This window comes from Littorina saxatilis, linkage group LG10 (genome assembly GCF_037325665.1).
Source record: "Littorina saxatilis isolate snail1 linkage group LG10, US_GU_Lsax_2.0, whole genome shotgun sequence".
Taxonomy (NCBI): domain Eukaryota; kingdom Metazoa; phylum Mollusca; class Gastropoda; order Littorinimorpha; family Littorinidae; genus Littorina; species Littorina saxatilis.
Window position 1 is genome coordinate 35836114 of NC_090254.1, and position 18924 is coordinate 35855037.

At 42.0% G+C, this 18924-nt stretch overlaps 1 protein-coding gene and 1 long non-coding RNA gene across 2 annotated transcripts in view; both read left to right on the forward strand.

The window, feature by feature from the left end:
• LOC138978690 (uncharacterized) overlaps positions 1 to 18924 on the forward strand; it is a 422724-nt gene that overhangs the window by 303021 nt on the left and 100779 nt on the right. The gene's annotated exons all lie outside the window — the stretch shown is intronic.
• Positions 287 to 18924, forward strand: part of LOC138979071 (uncharacterized) — an 18965-nt gene continuing 327 nt past the window's right edge. Inside the window, exons 1-9 of the mRNA XM_070351882.1 lie at positions 287 to 414; positions 832 to 888; positions 1836 to 1904; positions 2543 to 2608; positions 3065 to 3131; positions 5886 to 5992; positions 9286 to 9412; positions 17495 to 17570; positions 17693 to 18924. The exon at positions 17693 to 18924 is cut by the window's right edge and continues 327 nt beyond it. Of these exons, the coding sequence (XP_070207983.1) occupies positions 319 to 414; positions 832 to 888; positions 1836 to 1904; positions 2543 to 2608; positions 3065 to 3131; positions 5886 to 5992; positions 9286 to 9412; positions 17495 to 17570; positions 17693 to 18924 (1897 nt within the window). The 5' untranslated portion in view covers positions 287 to 318. The remainder of the gene's footprint in view (positions 415 to 831; positions 889 to 1835; positions 1905 to 2542; positions 2609 to 3064; positions 3132 to 5885; positions 5993 to 9285; positions 9413 to 17494; positions 17571 to 17692) is intronic.

Here is an 18924-nt window from a genome sequence, read left to right on the forward strand (position 1 = left end):
ACACGCACACTATCGAGCAACACGAAAAAGACCTTGAAAGTTATTTTTGTTTTGGGTGAGATACGTATGTCACAAAGAGTGTACCTTTCACCAGAGATATTCATGTGCCAGCTCATGTTGATAAAACGAGATCTCGCTGCCTCTCTTTAGAGTGTGAGTGAGGGCTGCTATAATACACATCTATGATTTCACCAAGATCATTTTTCATGTGCCAGTGCTCATGTTGATAAAACGAGATCTCGCTGCCTCTCTTTAGAGTGTGAGTGAGGGCTGCAATAACAGGTCAGACGAATAATTCCTAGGTCATAGGTCAAGAAAATGTCGGGGCATTTGTCAGTGTCGGGTTCTGAAGCAGACGACAATTCCTTTCAGTCCAGCTCGCCGCACACGAGCGAAAACTCATCTACTGAAACTGTAAGGCGAATTTTCAGATTACAGGTTTTTTATTAACGGAATAACTTACAACTGTGCATTTGTACGAGTTGTATCCTACCGTGAGCGAAAAGGAAAACAAATCATGCTTTGCAAGTGCCGAGTTTGTTTGGGGGCGGTGTGAAGGGGAAGCAACCGCGCAGTGTCTGTCAGCTAAATTGTAATTAGCTTAGGTTCTAGCTTGTCTTCAAGATTTGTTTCTTCTTATAATCGTGAATGCTTTATATTTGCTCACTTTGAATACATTTCTGGATATTTTTCACTTCAAAACGACAAAACGTCAGTAAGAGTAAATGATTTGGAAGCAGCATGATTGTGAGGGGAGGCAAGCACGAAACTCAGTGCAAAAGTTGAAATGATGAGTTTTGTCCCTTGCATGGTGTATCACACTTTTTCCAGGTGACCGCACCCAGACAGAGAAGACCACAGACGCAAGTTTCGACGAAAGACTACGAGGTACGATCAGTCTGAAATTCGGACGCGACACAAATAGTTTGCATTAGTGTAAAGCAAACTAATTTTGTCCTGTCTGTTTGAAAGCGTCAACAGCCTGTGTGCGTGTACATAGCACGGCCGGACCAAGTTCGTTTGAGGGGGGGGTTCCAACTGAAGGCAGGGGTGCAAAGTCCACTTTTTTTTTTCTCTGAGAGGTACATTAGATGGCCAGGGGGGGGGGGGGGGGTCCGGAACCCCAGGAACCCCCCCCCCCCAGATCCGGCCCTGCATAGCATATGCACTGTGAGGAAGTAATGATATGATGATATGATATGTTGACAGACTGGTACTTAGGCTGTTGAGCCTTTGTCTGATCTTTTGATCAGTTGCTATCCTAGCCTAACTTTGAGCTAGGTAAGTAATGCCAGCGCTTTTATCCAATATTTCCTAATTCGGCATTGGTGTAATACTGATATATTTTGTTGGGGTAGGCGCTATTCCAAATAGAATAGCATGCAATCCGTTTTGATGACAGACGTTAGAAGCAACTTTATAAGAGTTTACCTCTTCGTCAGACGGTGTTGCAGGCACGGTATTTTCTGTTACATAGCAGACCACTTATGATAACCAGTTGATTAATCATTCACCCACACAGTGTTCTGTAGGAAAAGCTACAAAGCTGTTCTAACAGTTTTCAAAAGTCAAGAGTGAGGTTTCTTTTATTGTCCTTACCTAGGACAAAGAAATTATTTGGCAGTGTGTCAGATTTTAAACAATAAATACTTTACATTACAGTGAAAAGCAATTTGCATTTCCTTCGGATCCTGTGTTTCACATTTGTTGTTAGATCTGTTTGTTTTTTTACCCCGGCCCCCTCACCCCTTTTATTTTGTGTGTCACTTTTCTTTTTTACTATGTTGTTTTTGTTGTTGTTGTTCTACATTGTAGACTGATGTATATTGTTTCAGAGCCTGGACTATGATCGGTGCTACAACAAACCCTATGAACGTTTGGTCGACAGGCTTGGACAGGGACATGTTAGTTACCTTTTTTGCTTCGCATTATCCTCGTCTGTTTTTCTGTTCAATCATCATGTCTGTGTAGGAGAGAGAGAGAGAGAGAGAGAGAGAGAGAGAGAGAGAGAGAGAGAGAGAGAGAGAGAGAGAGAGAGAGAGAGAGAGAGAGAGAGAGAGAGAGAGAGAGAGAGAGAGAGAGAGAGAGAGAGAGAGAGAGAGAGAGAGAGAGAGAGAGAGAGAGAGAGAGAGAGAGAGAGAGAGAGAGAGAGAGAGAGAGAGAGAGAGAGAGAGAGAGAGAATGCGAGTGTGTGTGTGTGACTGTGCATGTGTGTGCTTAATTGTACGTGTGTGTGTGTCAGTGTGTGTGTGTGTGTGTGTGTGTCAGTGTGTGTGTGTGTGTGTGTACACGTGTGTATGTGTCAGTCTGTCTGGCTGTCTGTCTGTCTTTCTCAGTTTGTGTCAGACAGTCTGCCCAGGCGAATGTCTTCATCAGTCTCTGCATCTCGTGTCTTGAACCATTCTCATTCAATTTCAGTTTTCGTTATTAATAAACAATTCTCTGATGTGCTTGTGTGGATCGGCCTTAAGTCAATGTACTTGATAGAAGCTCCTTGCGCGAAATCGAATAAAGTACAGATATAAATTCGAACTATTTTCAGTCTGCTGCCAAGCTTGAAGCCATCAAATGGATTGTCACTTTTCTGATCGGTTTTCTTACTGGCATGGTAAGTAAACGATTTATTTATATCTTGTGCCAAGCATTTCTTTTTCGGTTGTTCTTTCTATTCCTTGGAGCGAGCGAGCGAGCGTCAGTGCGAGCGTGTGAGAAAGTCTGTTGGCTTTAAATTCAAGAATAGATTGAGAAGGCTGGTACTGATTTTGGGGGCATTTAGTAGTGCCAATGCATTCAGATTAAGAGAACATGTGTCCTCTTGTGTTTTAGTCTGTCAAAACAACTGTCTCGTGCAAAATTCAAGAACTTGTTAAACCTTTTATTAGTTGTTTTGTTTGCTCTATCATGTTTTTTCCCCCTTTTCTCTCACTGTGTGTGTGTGTGTGTGTGTGTGTGTGTGTGTGTGTGTGTGTGTGTGTGTGCGCGTGTGTGCGTATGTGTGCGCGTGTGACTGTGTGTGTGTGTACGCACGCGTTTGTTTCTTTTTTACTATTTTATTTGTATACAGGTGGCTCTGTTTATCGATGTTGTGGTCAAGCACTTGTCCAGTCTCAAGTTTGGAACAGTGGACTCGTGTATCCTTCACTGTTGGCAGGACAGTAGGCTACATGTGCACATGGTATACCTTGCACGTGCATCACCATGCATAATTCGTGGATATTTTTGACAAGGACGGCTAAAGTGACATTTGACTCTATTTCTATTGAGTGTGTGCGACCCGTTGTAACTTTCTTCTTTTCTTCCTTCCTTCCTTCTTTATTTTTGCTCTCAATTTTGTTTGTTAAGTGTATGCAGATGTTTCTTCTTCTTTCTTTTAGTCTGTCAATGCTCGATTAATTTGTTCTCTCTTCCTTGCTTCCATCCCCATGATATGTACATTGTAAATCGTTTTTTGTTTTCGAAATTATTTCCCTGACCCCCCCAACCTCCCTATCACAATGGACTGTCACGTTTTGGCGATTAAACTTTCTGAGTTCTGAGTTCCTTCCATGCTTCCTTCCCTCCCTTCCTCCTTTATTCTTTCATTCCTCCCCCCCCCTTCCTTTCTTCCTTCCTCCCGTCCCTCCATACTTTCTTCCCTCCTTACTTCCTCCGTTCCTTTGTTTTTTCCTCCCTTCCTTTCTTTTCACCTTGTTTATTTTGTTGTTTTTGAGTCACTTGAGAAAAAGTGACTCTATGTAATCGATCAGTGTTAGTCTGTCCGGCCGGCCGGCCGTCCGGCCGGCCGTCCGTAGACACCACCTTAACGTTGGACTTTTCTCGGAAACTATCAAAGCGATCCGGCTCATATTTTGTTTAGTCGTGACCTCCAATGACCTCTACACTTTAACGATGGTTTCGTTGACCTTTGACCTTTTTCAAGGTCACAGGTCAGCGTCAAAGGAAAAATTAGACATTTTATATCTTTGACAAAGTTCATCGGATGTGATTGAAACTTTGTAGGATTATTCTTTACATCAAAGTATTTACATCTGTAGCCTTTTACGAACGTTATCAGAAAAACAAGGGAGATAACTAGCCTTTTCTGTTCGGCAACACACAACTTAACGTTGGGCTTTTCTCGGAAACTATAAAAGTGACCGGGCTCAAATTTTATGTGAACGTGACTCCCAGTGACCTCTACACTTTGACGTCTGCTTTGGTGACCTTTGACCTTTTTCAAGGTCACAGATATGTCTTGAAGGAAAAAAATTGAAATATCATATCTCTGAAACTATTCATCGGATTTGATTCAAACTTTATAGGATTATTCTTTACATCAAATTATTTACATCTGTATTGTGTTGTGAATAGCAATTTCTTCCTGTCCATCTGATGCCTCATATAATATTCAGAACTGCGAAAGTGACTCGATCGAGCGTTTGCTCTTCTTGTTATATTTAGTCAAGTTTTGACTAAATATTTTAACATCGAGGGGGAATCGAAACGAGGGTCGTGGTGTATGTGCGTATGTGTGTGCGTGCGTGTGTGTGTGTGTGTGTGTAGAGCGATTCAGACTAAACTACTGGACCGATCTTTATGAAATTTGACATGAGAGTTCCTGGGTATGAAATCCCCGAACGTTTTTTTCATTTTTTTGATAAATGTCTTTGATGACGTCATATCCGGCTTTTCGTGAAAGTTGAGGCGGCACTGTCACGCCCTCATTTTTCAACCAAATTGGTTGAAATTTTGGTCAAGTACTCTTCGACGAAGCCCGGGGTTCGGTATTGCATTTCAGCTTGGTGGCTTAAAAATTAATTAATGACTTTGGTCATTAAAAATCGGAAAATTGTAAAAAAAAATAAACATTTATAAAACGATCCAAATTTACGTTTATCTTATTCTCCATCATTTGCTGATTCCAAAAACATATACATATGTTATATTCGGATTAAAAACAAGCTCTGAAAATTAAATATATAAAAATTATTATCAAATTTTTTTTTCCAAATCAATTTAAAAACACTTTCATCTTATTCCTTGTCGGTTCCTGATTCCAAAAATATATAGATATGATATGTTTGGATTAAAAACACGCTCAGAAAGTTAAAACGAAGAGAGCTACAGAAAAGCGTGCTATCCTTCTCAGCGCAACGAATACCCCGCTCTTCTTGTCAATTCCACGTGCACTGCCTTTGCCAGGGGCGGTGGAGTGACGATGCTACGAGTATACGGTCTTGCTGCGTTGCGTTGCGTTCAGTTTCATTCTGTGAGTTCGACAGCTACTTGACTAAATATTGTATTTTCGCCTTACGCGACTTGTTTCTCTCTGTGAAAACTTGATTCAAGTCATGTCACATGTCATCTCTGCCACAGACCTTGACGAACACGTAGCAATCATGCAGTGTGGCAAAGACGGGTGCCTGGCAGTGTCCATTAACTTGTCCTTCCTTCCATCCTTCACTCCTTCCTTCCTTCCTTCCTTCCTTCCTTCCTTCCTTCCTTCCTTCCTTCCTTCCTTCCTTCCTTCCTTCCTTCCTTCCTTCCTTCCTTCCTTCTTTCTGTGAATACTTCAATTCAAGTCATGTCAGATTTCATTTTTGTTACAGACGTTGACGAACACGTAGCAATCATGCAGTGTGGCAAAGACGGGTGCCTGGCAGTGTCCATTAACTTGTCCTTACTTTCGTCCTTCCTTCCTTCCTCAAGTTCCTCCCTTCCTTCCTTCCTTCCTTCCTTCCTTCCTTCCTTCCTTCCTTCCTTCCTTCCTTCCTTCCTTCCTTCCTTCCTTCCTTTCTTCCTTTCCTTCCTTCCTTCCTTCCTTTCACCCTTCCTTCCTTCCGTGATTACTTCAATTCAAGTCATGTCAGATTTAATTTTTGCAACGGACCTTGACGAACACGTAGCAATAATGCAATGTGGCAAAGACGGGTGCCTGGCAGTGTCCCTGGTACTGCTGCTGCTTTTCAACGTGGGGTTCACCATCATCGCTTCTGCTCTCGTCGTCTATGAGGTGTGTGGGATCGGTAACGATTTGAATTATTTTATTTTATTATATTTTTTAATATATATATGAATTGTTTTGAATTTGTAATTTTTTTAATTAATTAATTAATTAATTAATTTATTTATTCGTGTGTGTGTGTGTGTGTGTGTGTGTGTGTGTGTGTGTGTGTGTGTCAGTGTGTGTGTGTGTGTGTGTGTGTGTAACAAAACAGGGACGTTGCTAGAATCCCCCCCCGGCAAAGTTGCCGAAATTTATTTGTTCACTACGATTAATTACCTCAAGGTTTAGAAGGAGCTGCATGTGCACACACCTCCATAGAAGTCGTATTTTGAGCTGTAGGCTCTAACCATAAGTTTTTGTATGTTTTGTTTTAAACAATGTTTCATTTCCATTTACTTATACATGAAATCTACATACATTTATAAATATGAAAGCAACAACACACCTGTCTTGTTTGTTTTGTTTTTCACCATGTTTTGCTTCCTTACTTTTGAAATGGACATACCACAGTTTTATGAGTAGGCCTATCAAAGTCTGAAAACTCCGTGAAATGGACACACCACAGTTTTATTAGTAGGCCTATCAAAGTCTGAAAAACTCCGTGAAAATAATGGACACCACAGTTTTATTAGTAGGCCTATCATAGTTTGAAAACTCCGTGAAATGGACACACCACAGTTTTATTAGTAGGCCTATCAAAGTCTGAAAAACTCCGTGAGAATAATGGACACCACAGTTTTATTAGAAGGCCTATCATAATTTGAAAACTCCGTGAAATGGACACCACAGTTTTATTAGTAGGCCTATCATAGTTTGAAAACTCCGTGAAATGGACACACCACAGTTTTATTAGTAGGCCTATCATAGTTTGAAAACTCCGTGAAATGGACACACCACAGTTTTATTAGTAGGCCTATCATAGTTTGAAACCTCCGTGAAATGGACACCACAGTTTTATTAGTAGGCCTATCATAGTTTGAAAACTCGGTGAAATGGACACCACAGTTTTATTAGTAGGCCTATCATAGTTTGAAAACTCCGTGAAATGGACACACCATAGGCATAGTTTCATTAGTAGGCCTATTATAGTTTGAAAACTCCGTGAAATGGACACCACAGTTTCATTAGTAGGCCTATTATAGTTTGAAAACTCCGTGAAATGGACACCACAGTTTCATTAGTAGGTCTATCATAGTTTGAAACCTCCGTGAAATGGACACACCACAGTTTTATTAGTAGGCCTATCATAGTTTGAAAACTCCGTGAAATGGACACACCACAGTTTTATTAGTAGGTCTATCATAGTTTGAAACCTCCGTGAAATGGACACACCACAGTTTTATTAGTAGGCCTATCATAGTTTGAAAACTCCGTGAAATGGACACCACAGTTTTATTAGTAGGCCTATCATAGTTTGAAAACTCCGTGAAATGGACACACCACAGTTTTATTAGTAGGCCTATCATAGTTTGAAAACTCCGTGAAATGGACACACCACAGTTTTATTAGTAGGCCTATCATAGTTTGAAAACTCCGTGAAATGGACACCACAGTTTTATTGAGTCACTTGAGAAAAAGTGACTCTATGTAATCGGTCAGAGTTAGTCTGTCCGGCCGGCCGTCCGGCCGGCCGTCCGGCCGGCCGTCCGTAGACACCACCTTAACGTTGGACTTTTCTCGGAAACTATCAAAGCGATCGGGCTCATATTTTGTTTAGTCGTGACCTCCAATGACCTCTACACTTTAACGATGGTTTCGTTGACCTTTGACCTTTTTCAAGGTCACAGGTCAGCGTCAAAGGAAAAATTAGACATTTTATATCTTTGACAAAGTTCATCGGATGTGATTGAAACTTTGTAGGATTATTCTTTACATCAAAGTATTTACATCTGTAGCCTTTTACGAACGTTATCAGAAAAACAAGGGAGATAACTAGCCTTTTCTGTTCGGCAACACACAACTTAACGTTGGGCTTTTCTCGGAAACTATAAAAGTGACCGGGCTCAAATTTTATGTGAACGTGACTCATTGTGTTGTGAATAGCAATTTCTTCCTGTCCATCTGATGCCTCATATAATATTCAGAACTGCGAAAGTGACTCGATCGAGCGTTTGCTCTTCTTGTTAGTAGGCCTATCATAGTTTGAAAACTCCGTGAAATGGACTGACACACCACCGTTTTATTAGTAGGCCTATCATAGTTTGAAAACTTCGTGAAATGGACACCACAGTTTTATTAGTAGGCCTATCATAGTTTGAAAACTTCGTGAAATGGACACCACAGTTTTATTAGTAGGCCTATCATAGTTTGAAAACTCTGTGAAATGGACACACCACAGTTTTATTAGTAGGCCTATCATAGTTTGAAACCTCCGTGAAATGGACACACCACAGTTTTATTAGTAGGCCTATCATAGTTTGAAAACTCGGTGAAATGGACACCACAGTTTTATTTGTAGGCCTATCATAGTTTGAAAACTCGGTGAAATGGACACCACAGTTTTATTAGTAGGCCTATCATAGTTTGAAAACTTGGTGAAATGGACACCACAGTTTTATTAGTAGGCCTATCATAGTTTGAAAACTCGGTGAAATGGACACCACAGTTTTATTAGTAGGCCTATCATAGTTTGAAAACTCGGTGAAATGGACACCACAGTTTTATTGGTAGGCCTATCATAGTTTGAAAACTCCGTGAAATGGACACCACAGTTTTATTAGTAGGCCTATCATAGTTTGAAAACTCCGTGAAATGGACACACCACAGTTTTATTAGTAGGCCTATCATAGTTTGAAAACTCGGTGAAATGGACACCACAGTTTTATTTGTAGGCCTATCATAGTTTGAAAACTCGGTGAAATGGACACCACAGTTTTATTAGTAGGCCTATCATAGTTTGAAAACTTGGTGAAATGGACACCACAGTTTTATTAGTAGGCCTATCATAGTTTGAAAACTCGGTGAAATGGACACCACAGTTTTATTAGTAGGCCTATCATAGTTTGAAAACTCGGTGAAATGGACACCACAGTTTTATTGGTAGGCCTATCATAGTTTGAAAACTCCGTGAAATGGACACCACAGTTTTATTAGTAGGCCTATCATAGTTTGAAAACTCCGTGAAATGGACACACCACAGTTTTATTAGTAGGTCTATCATAGTTTGGAAACTCCGTGAAATGGACACACCACAGTTTTATTAGTAGGCCTATCACAGTTTGAAAACTCCGTGAAATGGACACCACAGTTTTATTAGTAGGTCTATCATAATTTGAAAAAAAATCTTTTTTTCCTGGTAGCCGGTGGCTGGGGGATCGGGAATCCCCGAAATCAAGTGTTACCTGAACGGGGTAAAGGTACCCAATGTGGCAAGACTACACACACTGGTGGCAAAGGCTATCGGCGTCCTCTTCAGTGTCGCTGGAGGTTTGTTGCTCTTTTTCCTCTTCTTCTTCTTCCTGTCGATCGCATTTTACACTCGGATTGCAGCTCGATCTTGAGACGAAGGTGGTGGTCTTCTGCAGAGCATTCATGGGTCCATACAGCTTGTCTTGGAGGGACGTTGGCCTGGGACAAGTCTCACTCCTCAGTGGCTGGAGGTTCCTGCAATCCTGTAGGACGTGGGCCGTGTTTTGTTCTGCCTCTCAACATATGGGCGGGGACATAGCTCAGTCGGTAGCGGCGCCGGCTTCAAAACCAGTTGTCGCTATCGGCGTGGGTTCGATCTCCACGTTCGGCGAGCCCAGAGTCAACTTTGTGCAGATTCTCCTCGGTGTCCGAACACCCCCGTGTTTACGCATATGCACGATAAAGAACCCAAGTTCACTGCGAAAGTCTCAGGGCTTGGAAACATGAATACACGCATGCAGGAAAAAAAAAATGAGTAGCGCCGTATACTGTATGGCAGCTCGCTTTCCCCAGGAAGAAAGCAGCCCAAATTTTCATGAGGGTAACCTCACAGGACTATATGAATCTTATCGTCGCGATATAACCTTCGTTGTTGAAAACGACGTTAAACACCAAATAAAGAAAGAAAGATATGAATCTTATCCTTATCCTTATCCATATGGGGGAGGGTACGGCTTGCAATTGCTTGTGCAGATGTTTCTCTTTTGACTTGTGGATGTTTGGATGGATAGATAGGACGGATCAATGCATGGGTGGATTTGGGATTTAGGGTTTGAGGACACACAGGCAGCGACTTAGCTGGGCAGAAAGAAAAGTAGATGCTTATTAAAATGATGTAGGTTTGTGTTTGGTTTAAACAAGATTTTACTAATGGAATACAGGGTGGCATGTATATACGATATAAACATTTGTGGCCACACAACAAGCTAAGCTTATATTAAGTGTGGTTATAAATATGTACATCTAGAGAGGAATTGTTATTTCACGTTATGTCAAGGTCATAGAATCACTTATACCGTTATGAGAACGCAAGACAGACAAGATACAATTTTTACACACACACACACACACACAAAAGAGGAAAAAATGCAGCAAAAGCATTAGAGGGTGTGACAGGACGGGAAGGACTGCAATATCGGGGAGATCCGGGGGGGGGGGGGGGGGGGGGGGGGGGTGTCAGAGAAACGATGAGGGACTTTCACAGACTTGCTAGATCAATGCTTCTGCAGCAGCAAAAATTTCATTTACATTGTCGTACAAACTAATTAAGCTGAGGTTAGTCATGTGACTACACAGAAAAACCTTTAATAAAAAGATTCACTCAAAACTTGACCTTCAATAAAAACGTAAAACAGCATAACCTGCCAATAATCAAATACTGGATCATTGACATGGTGACCACAGAGTAATCAAAATCTATCACTTAACCTTATAAAGCTATGTACCTTTTCGAATATTTCAATGTTTTCGGTAAAACGTAGGTTTGGCAGACCAAACAATAAACATTGTACATTTTGATGATCATTCGGTAATGTGCGTATAGTTAGTCTTCGGACATCATCGTAATTACTATAAAATAATAAATAATGTTCAACATTTTCATTTCGATATATCCGCACTGACAAGTCGGGTTATCACTTAAGTGGCGTTTCACCATATCATCATTTAAATCGCTCATTTCTAATCTTAGTCTGCAGTGTATAATTCCGTCTTTTCTCTTGCCATAATAATATTGAGGAGGAACTTTACTATCTGAACGACATAAAAACTGTTTAAACTGGCTAATTGATTTTGTTAATTTGATATTATCTGGTAGAGAATTCCATGTTCGGGTAGTGCTGGGAACAAATGACTTATTATACAATTCAGTTCTGTGTGGTGGTTCGACCCGTTCAAGTGGGTTTCGTCTATGATAGGGTTTCACAGTCGAGACAAGAGGAGACAATAAATCAGCCACGTTCTGAGAACATTTCCCATGTACCATTTTATGATACAAAATTAATTTATGTTTTTCCCGTCTTAGTTTTAAACTACTGAAGCCTGATTCGTCATATAATTTTTGGTGGCTTGTTCCTTTAACTGCTCCGACAATTACCCTTAAGGCCTTGAGGTGGAGCTGTTCCAAAATGTTAGATAAAACTTCTGTACAACTGTCCCAGACGACATCGGCGTAGTCAAAGTGTGGTAATACGTAGGATTTATACATAGTTTCTAAAGATTTTCTACTAAACCTGTGCTTATAAAATTTCAAACAATTAGTCAATAACATTACTTTACTTGCAATACTGTTAATATGAACATTCCACTTACAATCATTTTGTAAAAAAACGCCCAAGTGTTTGTGGTTGCCAGTGTCCTGAACATCAATGTCATTAAATGTCAAACAATCAAAGTCGCAATCACGTCGTTTTAAGTTTAGCAGCTCAGTTTTTTCATTATTAAATTTAGGTTTGTGTTTGTTGTTTTGAGCACCGCCAACGCAATTTCTCATGTTTAAAAGAATAGTTGATGCTTTTTCAATTTTATTTATCTAGTTTCATTTATCCCACGATATTGTATGTTAGATATGGAAAGATCCGAAGCCTAATTTTTAACCATGAAAACTGACCAGTGAAATTTGTGTTGCAGGGTTATTCGTGGGCTGATCAGTGAAAGGATTATTCGTTTTGCAGGGTTATTCGTGGGATGATCAGTAAAAGTATTACTTGCTTTGCAGGGTTATTCGTGGGCTGATCAGAGAAAGTATTACTTGTTTTGCAGGGTTATTCGTGGGCCGATCAGAGAAAGTATTACTTGTTTTGCAGGGTTATTCGTGGGATGACCAGTGAAAGTATTACTTGTTTTGCAGGGTTATTCGTGGGATGACCAGTGAAAGTATTACTTGTTTTGCAGGGTTATTCGTGGGCTGATCAATGAAAGTATTACTTGTTTTGCAGGGTTATTCGTGGGATGATCAGTAAAAGTATTACTTGTTTTGCAGGGTTATTCGTGGGCTGATCAGAGAAAGTATTACTTGTTTTGCAGGGTTATTCGTGGGATGACCAGTAAAAGTATTACTTGTTTTGCAGGGTTATTCGTGGGCTGATCAGAGAAAGTATCCCTGGTTTTGCAGGGTTATTCACGGGATGACCAGTGAAAGTATTACTTGTTTTGCAGGGTAATTCGTGGGATGACCAGTGAAAGTATTAATTGTTTTGCAGGGTTATTCGTGGGATGATCAGTAAAAGTATTATTCGTTTTGCAGGGTTATTCGCGGGCTGATCAATGGAAGTATTATTCGTTTTGCAGGGTTATTCGTGGGCTGATCAATGAAAGTATTACTTGTTTTGCAGGGTTATTCGTGGGATGATCAGTAAAAGTATTACTTGTTTTGCAGGGTTATTCGTGGGCTGATCAATGAAAGTATTAATTGTTTTGCAGGGTTATTCGTGGGATGATCAGTAAAAGTATTACTTGTTTTGCAGGGTTATTCGTGGGCTGATCAATGAAAGTATTACTTGTTTTGCAGGGTTATTCGTGGGCTGATCAATGAAAGTATTATTCGTTTTGCAGGGTTAGTCGTGGGCTGATCAGAGAAAGTATTACTTGTTTTGCGGGGTTATTCGTGGGCTGATCAATGAAAGTATTACTTGTTTTGCAGGGTTATTCGTGGGCCGATCAGAGAAAGTATTACTTGTTTTGCAGGGTTATTCGTGGGATGACCAATGAAAGTATTACTTGTTTTGCAGGGTTATTCGTGGGCTGATCAATGAAAGTATTACTTGTTTTGTAGGGTTAGTCGTGGGCTGATCAGAGAAAGTATTACTTGTTTTGCGGGGTTATTCGTGGGCTGATCAATGAAAGTATTACTTGTTTTGCAGGGTTATTCGTGGGCCGATCAGAGAAAGTATTACTTGTTTTGCAGGATTATTCGTGGGCTGATCAGTGAAAGTATATTTTGTCTTGCAGGGTTATTCGTGGGCAAACCATGAAAAGTGACAAGTGAAAGTAGGTTATAATTGTTTTACAGGGTTATCCCCGAGTACGCAGTACTAGGGTCCCGCAGACTTTAATTGTGTGTCTGTCTGTTCGTCTCGACTTAACAGCTTATTGCTAGGAAACTACTAGGCGCAGTTCGTTCAAAAGTTGATACACTAACTTGATAATAGGTCCGATTGATCGTATTAAAACTTCATAATGTTACCTGGGACCTAAATGCGAAATAAATCACAAAAGCCACTCTTAACGGAGGGAGTTTTTGCGGTGGGAGGCTGGTCGCTTTGCGAACAGCCTGAACTAAAGGGAAGACTTGGGCGGCGAACACGTCACGCAGTGACGAGAAAAGCATGATTTCAGTGCAAGCCAGACAACGGGTGGGGAAATGGTCTCCGCAAAGAAATTACAATGCAGTGTTTGGTCTCGGTGAAAGAGAGACAGAGAGAACGAGAGAGTCTATGGCCAAAGTGATCCGGGTTCGATTCATTTTGTGCACATGTGTTAGTGTTACTGTTTGTGTGTGTGTGTGTGTTTGTATGTGTGTGTGTGTGTGTGTGTGTGTGTGTGTGTGTGTGTGTGTGTGTGTGTGTGTGTGTGCATGAGTCTGTACTCGTGTGTGTGTGTGTGTGTGTGTGTGTGTGTGTGTGTGTGTGTGTGTAAGAAAGAAAGAGAGAGAGGGAGGGAGTGAGGGAGAGAGAGAGTGTGTGTGTGTGTGTGTGTGTGTGTGTGTGTGTGTGTGTGTGTGTGTGTGTGTGTGTGTGTGTGTGTGTGTGAATGTCTGAAGAGTACTCGGGTCCAGCGCGAGCGTTTTTTATTCGTGGGTTGACCAGTGAAGGTATATTTTGTCTTGCAGGGTTATTCGTGGGCAAGGAAGGCCCGATGATTCACAGCGGCGCTATCATAGGAGCTGGAGTGCCACAGGTACTGACGTCTTTTAAAGTCACAGTCCTTCCTTATTCCATGTACTGTACAATCCTGGCCTTATTCCATGTACTGTAACAGCCTGGCCTTATTCCATGTACTGTACAATCCTGGCCTTATTCCATGTACTGTAACAGCCTGGCCTTATTCCATGTACTGTAAAAGCCTGGCCTTATTCAATGTACTGTAACAGCCTGGCCTTATTCCATGTACTGTACAATCCTGGTTCTATTCCATGTTCTGTAACAGCCTGGCCTTATTCCATGTACTGTACAATCCTGGCCTTCTTCCATGTACTGTAACAGCCTGGCCTTATTCCATGTACTTAACAATGCTGGCCTTATTCCATGTACTGTAACAGCCTGGCCTTATTCCATGTACTGTAAAAGCCTGGCCTTATTCAATGTACTGTAACAGCCTGGCCTTATTCCATGTACTGTACAATCCTGGTTCTATTCCATGTTCTGTAACAGCCTGGCCTTATTCCATGTACTGTACAATCCTGGCCTTATTCCATGTACTGTAAAAGCCTGGCCTTATTCCATGTAATGTAAAAGCCTGGCCTTATTACATGTACTGTAAAAGCCTGGCCTTATTCCATGTACTGTAACAGCCTGGCCTTATTCCATGTACTGTACAATCCTGGCCTTATTCCATGTACTGTACAATCCTGGCCTTATTCCATGTACTGTACAATCCTGGCCTTATTCCATGTACTGTAACAGCCTGGCCTTATTCCATGTACTGTAAAAGCCTAGCCTTATTCCATGTACTGTAACAGCCTGGCCTTATTCCATGTACTGTAAAAGCCTGGCCTTATTCCATGTACTGTAACAGCCTGGCCTTATTCCATGTACTGTAAAAGCCTGGCCTTATTCCATGTACTGTAACAGCCTGGCCTTATTCCACGTACTGTAAAAGCCTGGCCTTATTCCATGTACTGTAAAAGCCTGGCCTTATTCCATGTACTGTAAAAGCCTGGCCTTATTCCATGTACTGTAACAGCCTGGCCTTATTCCATGTACTGTAAAAGCCTGGCCTTATTCCATGTACTGTACAATCCTGGCCTTATTCCATGTACTCAATCAATCAATCAATGAGTCTTATATCGCGCATATTCCGTGGGTACAGTTCTAAGCGCAGGGATTTTTTTTTTTTTTTAATTTTAATTTTTATTTTATGCAATTTATATCGCGCACATATTCAAGGCGCAGGGATTTATTTATGCCATGTGAGATGGAATTTTTTTACACAATACATCACGCATTCACATCGGCCAGCAGATCGCAGCCATTTCGGCGCATATCCTATTTTTCACGGCCTATTATTCCAAGTCACACGGGTAATTTGGTGGACATTTTTTATCTATGCCTATACAATTTTGCCAGGAAAGACCCTTTTGTCAATCGTGGGATCTTTAACGTGCACACCCCAATGTAGTGTACACGTAAAAGCCTGGCCTTATTCCATGTACTGTACAATCCTGGCCTTATTCCATGTACTGTAAAAGCCTGGCCTTATTCCAAGTACTGTAACAGCCTGGCCTTATTCCATGTACTGTAAAAGCCTAGCCTTATTCCATGTACTGTAACAGCCTGGCCTTATTCCATGTACTGTAACAGCCTGGCCTTATTCCATGTACTGTAACAGCCTAGCCTTATTCCATGTACTGTAAAAGCCTGGCCTTATTCCATGTACTGTAAAAGCCTGGCCTTATTCCATGTACTGTACAATCCTGGCCTTATTCAATGTACTGTAACAGCCTGGCCTTATTCCATGTACTGTACAATCCTGGCCTTATTCCATGTACTGTAACAGCCTGGCCTTATTCCATGTACTGTAATAGCCTGGTCTTATTCCATATACTGTAAAAGCCTGGCCTTATTCCATGTACTGTAAAAGCCTGGCCTTATTTCATGTACTGTAACAGCCTGGCCTTATTCCATGTACTGTACAATCCTGGCCTTATTCCATGTACTGTAACAGCCTGGCCTTATTCCATGTACTGTAAAAGCCTGGCCTTAGTTCATGTACTGTAACAGCCTGGCCTTATTCCATGTACTGTACAATCCTGGCCTTATTCCATGTAGTGTAACAGCCTGGCCTTATTCCATGTACTGTAACAACCTGGCCTTATTCCATGTACTGTAACAGCCTGGCCTTATTCCATGTACTGTAACAGCCTGGCCTTATTCCATGTACTGTACAAACCTGGCCTTATTCCATGTACTGTAAAAGCCTGGCCTTATTTCATGTGCTGTAACAGCCTGGCCTTATTCCATTTACTGTAAAAGCCTGGCCTTATTCCATGTAATGTAAAAGCCTGGCCTTATTCCATGTACTGGACAAGCCTGGCCTTATTCCATGTACTGTAACAGCCTGGCCTTATTCCATGTACTGTAAAAGCCTGGCCTTATTCCATGTACTGTAACAGCCTGGCCTTATTCCATGTACTGTAAAAGCCTGGCCTTATTCCATGTACTGTAACAGCCTGGCCTTATTCCATGTACTGTAAAAGCCTGGCCTTATTCCATGTAATGTGAAAGCCTGGCCTTATTCCATGTACTGTAAAAGCCTGGCCTTATTCCATGTACTGTAAAAGCCTGGCCTTATTCCATGTACTGTAACAGCCTGGCCTTATTCCATGTACTGTAAAAGCCTGGCCTTATTCCATGTACTGTAACAGCCTGGCCAGATCTGAAATGGTGAGTCGAACCGTTTACATCGTAAGAATTGTGACTTTAACTTTCGTTTTATTATTCTTGCGAAGAAATATTCCAAAAACCAAAGAGACTGCCAACGTTCCAAAATTCAGAAAAAAAACCAAGAATGGTAGGTTGTTGGAACGTTTGTTATTGACAAAACAATACATTCACAGATATTTCGACCCAACGGTCTTTTAAGTGAACAGAGAAACAAATATTCACACAAAACTTATCTTGATAGTTCTATCAGTTTACGATAAATAATGTTTTATAATAATTTACAATAGTGGCTTATTAGAAATAGGAACCTCAAGATAACATTGTATTGTGTGTGTGTGTGTGTGTGTGTGTGTGTGTGTGTGTGTGTGTGTGTGTGTGTGTGTGTGTGTGTGTGTGTGTGTGTGTGTGCCCATCAACGAAGCGCTGGATGACCCTCCAACCTTGCTTGAGACCCAGAAAGCAATACGTCTCCTATCAAGTGGCAAAGCACCTGGATCAGACGCCACCCCAGCTGAGGTCTACAAGGAAGGGGGAGCAGCTCTGACCGAAAGGCTTCACCAGTTGTTTCTCTTGATGTGGGAACTTGAGACAATTCCTCAGGAATTCAAAGACGCTTCTATCATACACCTGTACAAGCGAAAAGGAAACAGACAGGCCTGTGACAACCACAGAGGCATATCCCTGCTCTCCATTGCAGGGAAGATCCTTGCCAGGATCCTGCTCAACCGCCTCACAGCACACAGGGGCTCCTACCTGAGAGTCAGTGTGGATTCAGGAAAGAGCGTGGGACCATCGACATGGTGTTTGCTGCCAGGCAGCTACAAGAGAAATGCCAGGAGCAGAACTCTGACCTGTTCTCAACCTATGTCGACCTGACCAAGGCCTTCGACACCGTCAGCAGAGAGGGTCTGTGGAATATCATGGCCAAGTACGGATGCCCAAGGAAATTCATCGCCTTGGTACAGCAGTTCCACGAGGGCATGCAGGCCAGAGTCCAAGACAGCGGAGAGACGTCTGACCCGTTCCCAGTCACAAATGGGGTCAAACAAGGCTGTGTCCTGGCGCCGACACTGTTCAGTCTCATGTTTTCGGCCATGCTGACAGACGCCTTCCGAGACGGAGATATCGGGATCGCCCTGATGTACCGCACAGATGGTAAACTGTTCAACCTTCGGAGGCTCCAAGCAAAAACCAAGGTCACGAAGGATATCATTAGAGACTTCCTGTTTGCTGATGACTGTGCCCTCAACGCTGTCTCAGAAGCTGATATGCAATGCAGCGTTGACATGTTCTCCAGCGCTTGCTCAAACTTTGGTCTGACGATCAGCACTAAGAAGATTGAAGTCCTCCATCAGCCAGCGCCTGGAAAACCTTATGTCGAGCCTGACATCACAGTCAATGGCCAGAGACTCAACACGGTGAACCGCTTCACCTACCTGGGCAGCACACTGTCGCAAAATGTCACCATCGACGACGAAGTGAACGTCAGAATAGCGAGAGCCAGCTCCACTTTTGGCAGACTGTACCCAAATGTCTGGAACAGAAGAGGCATCTCCACCCAGACCAAGCTGAAAGTGTACAGGGCAGTGGTGCTCCCAACGCTGCTCTACGCTTGCGAGACATGGACAGTGTACCAACGACATGCCAGGAAACTGAATCATTTCCACACAACAAGTCTCAGAAAGATCCTGGGCATAAAGTGGCAGGACAAAGTCCCAGATACAGAAGTGCTAGCCAGAGCAGATCTCCCCAGCATCACTACCATCCTGATGCAGTCCCAGCTTCGCTGGGCTGGGCACGTAGCCCGTATGCCAGACGAAAGACTGCCCAAAAGACTGTTCTATGGCGAGCTGCAACAGGGCCAGCGGTCCCACGGAGGACAGAAGAAACGCTTCAAAGACACTCTCAAAGCCTCACTGAAAGCGTTTT